At 36.3% G+C, this 13,075-nt stretch overlaps 1 protein-coding gene across 1 annotated transcript; it reads left to right on the top strand.

Moving 5' to 3' along the window:
• Positions 1-6,916: 6,916 nt before the first annotated feature.
• LOC139189967 (glycerol-3-phosphate 2-O-acyltransferase 6-like) lies at positions 6,917-9,574 on the top strand. The gene is made up of 2 exons (XM_070809362.1): positions 6,917-7,697; positions 8,556-9,574. Exons 1-2 carry the CDS (start codon positions 7,080-7,082, stop codon positions 9,447-9,449), a joined length of 1,512 nt encoding a protein of 503 aa, XP_070665463.1. The 5' UTR covers positions 6,917-7,079; the 3' UTR covers positions 9,450-9,574.
• Positions 9,575-13,075: the final 3,501 nt, after the last annotated feature.

Genomic DNA, 13,075 nt, shown 5'->3' with positions numbered 1-13,075 from the left:
ATTAGCTGCCTTATCCATGCCATTCATGCAGTTGTTATGTCCAAAGCCTTATACTCTGCTATTGTTGACGACCTTGACATATAATTATTTCGACCATAAATAAAAATTAGGCTTGTTATAGTAGGGTATCTAATTTTTATTTCACCAAAAGCGTGCGACACCGGCCCACCAACAAGGAAGCCTAGCTTAGGCGAGCTCACTTCAGCTTGGATTGCTCCTTCCCAACATAAGATAAAACTAAACTCATGAATGAATAAAACTTGTCCTTTTATTAATTAACTAAAATAGAGTTGTTACATGATATCTAATATTACCTAATTGGCTTTATATTATCTCTATAATATAAAGCCAAAGCCAAACTCATGAATGAATAAAACTTGTCCTTTTATTAATTATAATTAAAATTGAGTTGTTACATAATAACCAATATTACATAATTAGCTTTTAGGACATAACTCTAACATCAGGATCATGCATCCTAACCCACTCCTTCTCTTCACTTCTATTCTACTTACATTCTTAGGCAAAACATATATAACACACTGGTTTTCAAGTCCTCGGTCTCATATGCATTCAAAAGAACCTAACCGAATCAATATCTCATTCGGTGCATAATCATTTTGGTTTAGAAGTCAGAGCTAACCAAAAACCTACAAATCACTATGCAATCACTATCTATTATCAACCTACAATTGTGGCACGCCTATTCTCAATACTTTCTCTCGAGGCATTCCATGACTCTGAGAATGAAAGTAACGCTTGTGTTGACCTAAGTTGGGCTCTATCCGATATTTGACACTAACAAATACTTTGCATTTTAGATTCCCGTGGAATAGAATTGGTGCCTGAAATATAAACAAGCCACATGTTAAGCTTCTACAAGCAAGGGGTTGCACGAGATTTACTAGCTGGGAGATCATCCTTTTAATTACAACAATGACCACTCAAATGAGATATCATCCTTAACAAACTAAGCTCTCTCTCAAACAAATCATCTAACAACTCAGCCGCTCACTAACTAATTTCATTACTATCAAACTAAACATGGTAAATACCAAAAATATATATGACAATATTTGGGAATTTCTTATACACACACACACACACACACACACACACACACACACACACATTAATCTCCAAAGTGGAGTATATATAAGAGTTACAATTGGTATTACATATGCACTTCATCAATGTGGGACAACAAACTACTATTTACACTTTAACTAATATATAACTCGCAACACTCCCCTTCAAGTTCGAGCAAAGATGTCACGCATGCCCAACTTGTCAAGCGACTTGGAAAACACACTATTAGACACAACCTTAGTAAGTACATCAGCGAGTTGATCTTCAAATCCCACAAACGGAAACATAATAATTCCAGCATCCAATTTCAATAGCAGCCTTGTTATCACAATGGAGTTTTATAGCACCCTTGGGTTTAAATCCAAGATCTCTCAACAATTTTTTCAACCACAACAATTCACATACACCGTGAGACATACCACGAAACTCAACTTCAGCACTTGACCTAGCCACCACTTTTTGTTTCTTGCTTCTCCAAGTAACTATATCACCATCCACAACCGTAAAGTATCTAGATGTAGATCGCTGATCAGTGATAGAACCTGCCCAATCTGCATCTGTATACCCTTCGACATTCAAATGACCATTCTTGGAGAAAACCAATCATCTGCCAGAATCCATCTTCAAGTACCTCAAAATACGGATTACTGCATCCATATGAGCTTTACTAAGTGAGTGCATAAACTGACTTACCACACTAACTGCATAAGCAATATCAGGGCGAGTGTGAGACAAATAAATTAATCTCCCCATAAGCCTCTGATACCGTTCCTTATGAGTAGGAACTTGATCCAAAAATAAGCCCAGACGATGATTCTGCTCAATCGGAGTATCAATAGGTTTGCAATCTAACATACATATTTTAGCTAACAAATCAAGAACATACTTCTGTTGAGACAGAAAAATACCATGCTTGGATCGTGCAACCTCGATTCCAAGAAAATACTTCAATTCACTCAATTTTTTCATCTCAAATTCAGTAGCTAGGTACTTTTGAAGGCCTTGTATCTCTTTCTGATCATCACCAATCACTATAATGTCATCAACATAAATAATCAATGCAATTAGCTTACCATTTTGTTGCTTTAGAAGCAAAGTATGATATGAATGACTCTGGACATACCCAAACTTCTTCATTGAACTTGTAAACCTCCCAAACCATGCTCTAGGAGATTGTTTCAAACCATACAAAGCCTTTTGCAACCTGCATACAACACATTTTCCAGGAAATGTTCTGATACCAGGTGGGAGATCCATATAAACTTCCTCCTTATGATCACCATAAAGGAAAGCATTCTTAACATCAAAATGTAGCAGATGCCAATCCTGGTTTGCTGCTAAGGACAGAAGAACACGTACAGTATTAAAAGTCTCCTGATAGTCTACCCCATAGGTTTGAGTATAACCATTAGCAATTAATCTGGCTTTATACCGATCAATAGAGCCATCTGTTTTATGCTTAATAATGAACACCCATCTACACCTAATAGCTTTCTTCCCGTTTAGTAAGGAACCAAATCCCAAGTAGAATTCTTTTCCAAGACTTCCATCTCAACTCTCATGGCATTAACCCACTTAGGGTCAGACAAAGTATCGTGCAATTTTGTTGGAATTGATACACTAGATAGCTGACATATGTAAGATGCATATGGTTTGGACAAACAATGAGTAGACACATAATTATTGATAGGATATTTGGCTTTTGCATGCATATCAGGCTTATAGTACTTTAGGTTTTCCACGATTAGCTCGTGGAGGCAACTGATAAGTAGAAGAATTGTCAGAATTTACCTTATGTATGTCACCATCTTGTACCAAACTGTGAGAAGAATCATCACTGGATGAACCATCATTAGGCAACTCGTTAGACATGGTCATCAGAAGGTAATTCGTTAGACAGACTAACATGCAACTCGTTGGGCACATCTGATCTGTCGTCAGTAGAAATAGTTTCGAGAATGACAGGTGACCAATCACTATCTATAGCCGACTGATCAGTATCATGCAACATAATAGGTTAGGTCCCTAACTCTGCCTATAACACATCATCCATACCATCTCTTCGAATCTGCACTTCACTCCCCCTCTCATCCTGAAGTGAAGAGTCAGAAGAGGGCTTCACAAAATATGAAACTTCCTCGTGGAAGGTGACATCCATGGTAATATAAGTTTTTTGAGTCGGAGGATGATAACACTTATAGCCATTCTGATTGTTAGCATACCCAATAAATACACATCGAAGAGCACATGCATCAAGTTTACTCCGTTGATAAGAGTAGACATGCACATACGCAATACACCCAAACATCTTCGGAGGAAGTTTTGATACAGAAACAAGAGAAACTTGATGCATAACAGCCAAAACAAGAACCCTACTTAGAACACGATTTATCAAATACACAACAGCCAAAACAACATAACCCCACAAACGATTAGGAACACATTTATCCAACATCAAGGAATGAGCAACCTCCATTATTTGACGATTCTTTTGTTCGAACACACCATTTTGTTGGGGTGTAAACGGAGTAATCGTCTGATGAATAATACCCCATTAATGAAAAAATCATGCCAAAGTGTGATTTACATATTATCCTCCGTTATCAGACCTGAAGACCTTAACTTTGGTCTGAAATTGAGTAGACACCATTGCACAAAATTCTTGAAGAAGTAAAGGAACATCACTCTTATTCTTCATCAAGAACACCCAAGTTAATCGAGTACAATGATCAATAAAAGTAACAAACTAACGGAATCCATTACAAGTAACCTTAGCTGGACCCCACACATCAGAATGTATTAAATCAAATGGCAAAGTAGCTTTAGAATCACTTATGTCAAAGGAAGCACGATGGCTCTTAGCCATGACACATGTTTCATACTTGAACTCTGAATCACTACAAGTGCGAAACAAAGAAGGAAATAGATGCTTCATATAACTGAATGATGGATGTCTCAATCGTCGATGCCACAACCGAATTTGATGTTTGTCGTCCACTTTAGCACTTAAAACTTGATGATTATTTGAACTGGAAACAACAATATCCTCCATAGTTAAGATGTACAAACCCCCTATTCTTTTATCACGACCAATTATTTTCTGAGTTTAAATGTATTGAAAATAACAATACGTAGGGTAAAAGTGAGCAGAACAATATAAGGTATCAAGTAGTTTTCCTACTTACGAAAGATTGCATTTAACATCAGGAACAAGTAACGCATGGACCAGTGATAAGGTCGGAGTAAGAGAGATAGTGCCTTCACCCTTTACAGGGGAAGGTGCTCCATTTGCACTAGTAATATACGGATCACGAACATAATCACATAACTCATCAAACACTCTAGAGTCACTAGTCACATGATCAGTGACCCCAATATCAATTATCCATTATCCTAAATTACAATACATTACAATATAGGATAATATTTCGAAGATTTAAGTCCCTTAATTAATATTTTAGGAAGAAGATGGTCTGCTTAACCCTAATTAAATGTGGCAGTGGATTGTCGACAATTGTGAAAGAATTATGCTTGGTAGACTGAATTTGGAAACTAAATAATGTGTTACCAATAAAAAGTAGGTACGGTAATCAACGCTTAAATAATAATCCAATCATCGATTTCCATTTCATTTGGTTTAAAACATTTAATTTACAAATTTAGTCTCTTTAGCATTACCCATCTTGAAATTAACTATAGTTATGCATGATCTTTTTTCTTTTGTTTTTAGTTGTCTCGCCTGTAGTTGCAAGTGTTACATAGAGCATTTCTTCTTTCAAACTACAACATTTCGAGTTCAAACTCCATCATTTTTTTGGTTTAACTTATAAGGATACTACTAGTTAGCGTTAATTATTCTCTTCCTGTCTAAGTAAGTTTTGATTCTTATACTTTCATGTAGTCAGGGATGTTGGTGACCTAAGGTAACCAAAAGCACGACCCATGCTCTCTCAAAATTTTTACTTGATTTGAAAGGATTTGACTTAGATGCTTTGCGTATCCTGTATACACTATAAAGGATATTATTATTTAGTTATAGGCTTATAGCTTAATATTTATAAAAAAAGATACACACACGGTAAATATACGATTAATTAAAATTTCAAAGATTTGTTTCAATCAAGATTCGTATTAGCTGTAGAAATTTTCACATAATCTTCGTCTACAAACTTTAAAAAAAATGAATGCATGCATGCAACTATTTTCCTTTTAAAAAAAATAAAAGTGGTTACACGTTTTCATGTATCTAAACAATTTAGTTTGCCAGCAGCCAGCAGCCGTTTAATATTAAATGTTGAAGTGTTTTATTTTTTTTATTTTTGTGGCCAAAGGCTTCCCAGCTAATCTCAACAACAAAATCCGCAACCGTTTATGGAATCAATTATATGGGTATGATTGCTCTCAAGTTATCTGTTTCTTGAGAGAGAGAAATGACAGATTTTTTTTCTTTTTGGCAATTTAATGAGTTATTGACAGACTGAGTGAAAGAGGATGATAGTTTGTTTAATGTTGATATACCACATGGAAACTTACGCAATAAGAGAATTCCATCAGTCCCGCTTCATGTATCTCTGTATCACAATATTAATCATTAAACGTTACTCTAGGTATGCCCATACAACTACTCAAACTACAAACTGCTCCGAAAAAACAAGAACAAAGGGAAAAGTTAACAAATTAAGAATACCCTTTTTTTAGTAAAGATTAATATATCGTTGATGAAAGATAAAGTAATCTAGTAAAAAGTAAAAACTGGAATCGGAAAAAGAAAAAAAAAAGGGATGGTAATAAAGGATTAGGCCAATCAAACCATACATAGATATTTGATCGCCGAACTACTATTATGGTTTAGTCTCTTCCGGTTCAAAGTGGGTGAAAAAAACCAAGATCTTGGAGTTTGATTGTCGAGCTACTAGTATAACTTACTTTTTTTCCGCCCAGAATGATTAGAAAGAACCAAACTCCTTATAAAACACCTCTTGTCCCTCCAACTCCTAACCAGTTTAAAATTTAAGAGTTACAATCTCTGAACGAAACATCATGAATTTTTCTATTGTTGCTATTTGCTGCAAAGTAGTTGCTATTAACTTGTTGCAAATGTCTTGTACATTTAAGCCAATTTTACTCTTTTTTTTCACTCACTGACAAGGGTTTAGATTATATTTAGTTCTTAATTAATTAGTGTCTTACTTGTTGGTGATCGAATTGAGATATGAAATTCACTAATTAAAATTGTACTTAAAAATTCATATAGAAATTAATTCTAACAGGTGTCTACTTATCACAAATTACAGTCAACCTAAATAAAGAGGCAAGCTTAATTACCAGATAAGTAAGTCATAAGCCGAGCTTTAATGAGCAAGGAGGCCGGCGCCTAAAAACTAAAAATGTTGGCTAATTCAATGTAAAATGTTGGTGTTGGTATCGACCACCAACTACTCACACCAACTGCCGTAATTTGGACGTCAAAGAGTCCTCTCTCTATCTCCATCTATAAGCATATAATATTCTTTTAATTTCCTCCGTCACTTGTTATTAGTATAAAGTTGTAGTTGTATTTCTATTTATTTATAAGTAAAAAGTTTTGAATTTAACTTTTGTGAATAATAAATTCGATATCACATTATTATAAGTTTATGTTGGGTCTATTATGTAGCTTAACCTAAATAAAAATCTTTGATCCAAAGAAAAAAAAAACCCCTTCCATTTGAAATTCACCAAATTCGGAGAGTGAAAAAAAGAGTCAATCGACTCAATCGCAGAACATTTTCTTGCACTCACATAATATTTTCATGGCAATATAGAAAGTTACAACATGGCAATCTTTTTCTCCCTCCTTTTAAAACCCCCATCTCCTACCATCCTCTCCATAACATAAATCTCAACACCCCCCCACCCAATCCATAACATAAATCCCAAACCCCCCCCCCCCCCCCCCCCCCCCAATTACTCACAAACCCACCCAAGCCCCCTCTCTCCCTCTCTGCGCCATGGGAGCATGGAGACGTTTCGAGCCTATTTCGAGATGTAGCACCGAGGGAAGATCAAACCAAACCGTGGCAGCAGACCTTGATGGCACACTCCTTGTGTCACGCAGTGCCTTCCCATATTTCATGCTTGTTGCAATTGAAGCTGGTAGTTTCCTAAGAGGCCTTGTGCTATTACTATCAGTCCCATTTGTGTATTTCACCTACTTGTTTTTATCAGAGTCCATAGCAATCAAAACCTTCATCTTCATTTCCTTTGCTGGCCTCAAAATTAAGGACATTGAGATGGTGTCCCGCTCAGTGCTTCCGAAATTTTACGCTGAAGATGTTCACCCGCAAACCTGGAAGGTGTTCAACTCGTTCGGCAAGCGTTATATAATCACAGCAAACCCTAGAATATTGGTTGAACCGTTTGTGAAGTTTTTTTTAGGAGCTGATAAAGTTCTTGGCACTGAGTTGGAAGCAACAAAATCTGGGAGGGCAACTGGGTTTGTGAGTAAACCAGGTGTTCTAGTTGGAGAGCACAAAAGAGAGGCAGTTCTCAAGGAGTTTGGTACAAACTTGCCTGATTTAGGCTTGGGTGATAGAGAGACTGACCATGATTTCATGTCCATTTGCAAGGTATGTTATAACATTCAATTTTCACTACATTTTTTTTTTCCCGAAAGAGCTGTTACTGGCATTATAAAAGATTCATTAAGCACTCAACTCAACGTTGTTTAAACACAACAGAAAATTTGTTTGAAAATAAATGAAAAGGGCACTGCCTTCATCTAGATTTATTACAAGTTTGGTGAGAAACTTAATAGCAACCTCTTGTAGTTTCTCATTGTCTTCTTGTGATCTTTTTGGGTACCGTTTATCCCCATGTTTTTTAACTTTTCCCTTGATTCTTTTAACCTTGATTTGTAATTTATGACTTGTGCACTACAAAATCACATTTATTTCACATTGTGTTACAACTGACACCCCCATACGCTCTTCATTCCCCAACCCACTCTCTTTGTTCAATCCAACTAAGTTCCACATGAAACAGTTATTTAGTTTGCGCAATTCTTGTGACTTGTACTCCCATCATCTTTTCAACACAAGTTGTATATACATATTCAAGTGAAATGAGTTGTTATTGACACTCTAAATTACATGTTGTTCTGTATTTTACGAATGTAAATGGAATTGTTATCGACACTCTAAACATGTTGTTTTGCATTTTAGGACTTTAATTTTTTATGAAGTCAATGCAAGTTGACATTTTTTTTTAAATATTGATAACAATTCCAAGTATTATTTTATTGCAAGTATACAATATTATTGGACCATGTTTGGTCACAACAATCAGATGACCCTTTTTCTTATTAATCTCAACCAAATTCTGTTTAACTACAATTTGACTTAAAATTCTTCTCATGTCAACCACATGAGTCAAAAACTAATTAGATTAAACTCCCATTTTTTACTGTGTTGACGTGTAAATTGCAGGAAGGGTACATGGTTCCAAGGACTAGATGTGAGCCACTACCAAGAAACAAGCTTCTAAGTCCAGTCATATTTCATGAGGGCAGATTAGTCCAAAGACCTACCCCAATAGTTGCCCTTCTGACTTTCCTATGGATGCCCATTGGCATTCTCCTCGCCATCCTCAGAGTCTACACCAACATCCCTTTACCTGAGAGAATTGCGAGATACAACTACAAACTCCTAGGGATTAACCTTGTAGTTAAGGGCACCCCTCCTCCTCCCCCAAAGAAAGGTCAAAGCGGAGTTCTATTCATTTGCAACCACCGTACAGTCCTAGACCCTGTTGTCACGGCAGTTGCCCTAGGAAGAAAAATCAGTTGTGTCACATATAGTATTAGCAAATTTACAGAACTAATTTCTCCGATTAAGGCCGTGGCTTTATCGAGGGAGAGAGAGAAGGACGCGGAGAACATCAAGCGTTTGCTCGAGGAAGGCGACTTGGTGATATGCCCGGAAGGCACTACGTGCAGGGAGCCGTTTCTGATGAGGTTCAGTGCCCTATTTGCTGAGCTCACTGATAGGATTGTGCCTGTTGCAATCAACACAAAACAAAGTGTGTTTCATGGTACAACGGTTAGGGGGCACAAATTGTTGGACCCGTATTTCGTATTCATGAATCCGATGCCAACTTACGAAATTACGTTCTTGAACCAGCTACCGTCGGAGCTCACTTGCAAAGGTGGGAAATCTGCCTATGAAGTTGCAAATTATATTCAGAGGGTGTTGGCTGGGACTTTGGGATTTGAGTGCACAAATTTAACTAGGAAGGACAAATATAGCATACTTGCAGGGACAGATGGCAGAGTGTCATCATCCAACAAGGAAAAGGAAAAGGAAAAGCAAAGGGCTTATTAATTAAGCATGGGATCAAGTTAATTTTTATTTTTAATCACCTCCATCACAAGGTGATCATTTCTCTGCTGTATTCCAATATGTTAAACTTTTTTTTTCTTCTAATAATAATGAACTGGTTGTGTCAATTCTCATAAGAAGTGTATTACTATGTTAATGCACATTATTATTTTCAATACACTAGTACTCTCATATATGTTGATGGTGGAGAGATTTTTTCAATGTGCTAGAAATATGGTCCGATACACTAAGTGTAATAATACAATAAGTTTGGGACATTTGAAGAAAGAAATTCACCAATTGTATAGTTACACTTTGTGTACTTAGTCGTTTTCCCGACACAAAGAAAAAAAAATTCTTGATATACCATGGCCAGGACAGGACCCAGTTAATTAACATTATTAGGTGACTGCCTGACTGGTATGAATGTGATATTTAATGCACTGATGTCTCATTAAAAACACTTCTTCAAAACATAGAGACAAAATAATGAACACCTGGAAAACTAAAAGGTTTATTCTTGAGATTTTACGGTACCCGGTTATGTTTGGTGGAAGAGCAATTTAACTAACATCATTCCAGAAATGTACTGAAGGAGGCCAGGTTCTTCTCTCCATCAAAGTTTGAGAGAAACATTCTGACCATATATATAAGGCAGTTTCAAATTAATTTGGAGCAGAGTGCTAAGCTCATAATTTGTGTGTTGAATTTAGCCTGTTGTAAAAATGTGAATGAATGGACACATAATTGGATTAAAGATGGAAGAATTGAAGTCAAGTTTGTAGGCTAAGATTGTAGACTTAAATGGTATGAGTATGATTTTTACTATCTTGGTATGTAAAGTTTCTTCATGCATGTAAAGTAGTGTCGGATGAAAACATCTATATATAGAGATATGTTTAGATCTTCTTAACAACACATAAGATCAAAAGTGAAGGTGATAATATCAATCTTGTTCCACTTCAATTTCTAGCAAATGTTCCCTTTTTCATTTTTAGCTATTTATAACATAACCTGATATTTTGGGTAAACAGTAGCTGATTGAATATGCCTTGTATATCATGGAGATCACTTTGAGAAGGCTTATTTTAGATGTGCCCCATAATACTGTAAACGAAATCTCCCTTTACTTCTTATGTTCTATTCTATAATTTCTCACTCACTCTACCCTCTGTACTCATCATCTATATCCCACTTTATCCCATTTTGTCAACTGGATTGAGAGAAGGTTAGCTTGGATGAAATGGAAGAGGTTCTTTGTTTTTTTAGCATTGAATAAAATGATAGGTTAGAAGGGACTTTGGCGTAATTTTGGCGGACTTTTTTGTATTCTTTTCTTCATGCTAGGGTGTTTTTTTTGCAATTTGAGATGTTACAAATGCAAACATGTGTTATAAAGTTCAAAGAGCCCCTACTACGTCAAGGTACTTTGTTACTAATGTGGATTTGGCTTGAGAATAACTTATATGGTATGGATATAATTTAATATTGTGTTTTTTCATGTCAATGATATAACGTCATGTGAACATAAATTTACAAATTATTTTCTACATTAACACAAAATGTAATGGTGATGATATATATACATGTGAAGTCATTCTCTCAACACATACCCGCTTAGATAGCACGCAGTTTGACAGGGTGTATGCAGTGGTACTGCTAGCTAGCTAGCTTTTATATGTTTTTGGACCTCCAATGATCTGGCCTGCATGCCATGGCTGCTGGGGCCTTGCCCGCATTTCATCACTAATGCAAGTCTTAAATTTCACATGCATTTCCATATCCATATCTGCAAGTGAAGCTTCTTATGAGTTCTTGCTGTTGATATTTTTTTTAAAATTAATTAACTACAGGTCTTTCACGTAATTAGAAACTAGTAGTGGGGAGACCCTTGGCTAGCTGCATCATATATGCATAATTCTAACGAAGTGATAAAGCCATTCAAATTCATGGGGACCTCGTCATAATTCATATACTTCAATTATTTGACCTAGATAATAATAGAGGAGTAGTAACTCATCGTATTTAGGGAGGAAGAAGTATTTACTGCTAAACTAATTGAGCCACGTTCCAAAAAGTACTACAGTTCAGTTGAAGTTGTTGTAGCAGGGGCACTACTGCAGAAGAGGCAGCATCTGGCAGAGGTTCTCTAACAGTGAAGTTTCTGTGAGTTTCGGAACTTGCTGATTTATATGGTGACTTAATTGTTTAATTACCATTCATTACCCCCAGTTGAAGCAGTTCTCTCATTGGCCAATTTCCATTCACAAGAGAGTATATATATAGGAATTAACTAGTAGGATATAAATATGCAGGTCAGGCTGTTCATCAGGTCAATTAAGCTGGAAGGAAGTACTTATCGAACCCTAATTTGGTCTCGTGGTTATTTTTTGATTGCTTAGGAAGCAAGTTATATATATGATTAAAACTTAATCACTACTTATCACGGCCGATGTTGTAAGGATTGTGATTTCGATTGTTGCACTTAGGCTAAATCAATTTTATTTATGTTTGAATTTGGGACATACATGTTTACTAACAAAAATGAGAGAAAGAATGAATTGGAGAACTTAGAAATAAGGGAAGTAAGGAAGGAATCAGATCAACTAGTGCTCTAGTTGATAGATTCTTGATTTTGAAGTATTTGATTAGGGATTTCAAAAGGCAAGTTCACATTCTTTTCAATTTTAGTAAAGTCAGAGGAAAATTAAAGAGTTCAAAAGAATTTGAGTATTTGATTATGAACTAATTAGTACCATATGATTACATGATAATCATCTGAGCCATTGGTTGTGGAGTGTGTTTAAGCTCGTATTCATAAGCATCAAATGAATGGGGGATAGCAGGATTGGAGTTGGTGGCGTTTTTGGAAAGAGTGGTTTTGAGTATGCCTAAACGCATGTCTCTAACCACCCAATTTACTCTTACACATTTCTTTAAACACCTAAAATAAAGAAATACCAAAATAATTTACTAAACTTTCAATGTCACAGCCCGTTCCGGGATTTTATATATCGGGGACGTAAAATGACGAAATTACCCTTAACGGGTATTAAGGTATGTGTATGTGTGACATATCTTTTGGACTAAATACATTTATTTCATAAGTTTTTATAAAATTATTAGGTTGGATTAAAAATTGGTTTGTAAATTGTGTGGCTAGGGATTGAAGTTGGATGGTGAATGTTGGGATGGACCACACATGTTAAACCTCTCCCTCTCTCTTTCCCGTACCCTCTCTCTCTCCCTTCCCTCACGACTCTCACTCTCTCCCTCTTGAAACGTACGGACCAATGCCATAAAACCCTGAAACTTCGTGGATCGAGGATTTTGAAGGCACCATCGTGCTCGTGAGGACTCTACGAACTCAACCACGCCCATTTTAGGTAAGAAACCCTTCGTTTTCACGTTGAAAACTCGAGGTCCGAGTTTGGCACTATTCATGAACTTTGTGTTGGTTGATTTTTAGGACAATCCAAGCTTATAGTGAGCTTAGTGAGGTCCCAAGGAAGCTCGGAGTGCTTCGTTTGAAGGTTTTGGACGTCGGGATCACTGGATTTGAATTTGGCCGGTTTTCTTGGAATTTCTATGGTGAGATTTCGTAGTTTTTAGAGCTTTAAAGTAGTATA

The sequence above is a fragment of the Malus domestica genome, chromosome 12 (genome assembly GCF_042453785.1).
Source record: "Malus domestica chromosome 12, GDT2T_hap1".
NCBI lineage: Eukaryota > Viridiplantae > Streptophyta > Magnoliopsida > Rosales > Rosaceae > Malus > Malus domestica.
Note: the sequence above shows the minus strand (reverse complement) of the source record. Positions and strands in the feature narration are given on the sequence as shown.

Bases quoted from the DNA above. Each gene is read 5' to 3' on its own strand.
- LOC139189967 (XM_070809362.1), top strand. From the start codon at position 7,080: ATGGGAGCATGGAGACGTTTCGAGCCTATTTCGAGATGTAGCACCGAG. The intron at 7,698-8,555 runs GTATGTTATAAC...TGTAAATTGCAG, and splicing joins ATTTCATGTCCATTTGCAAG to GAAGGGTACATGGTTCCAAG.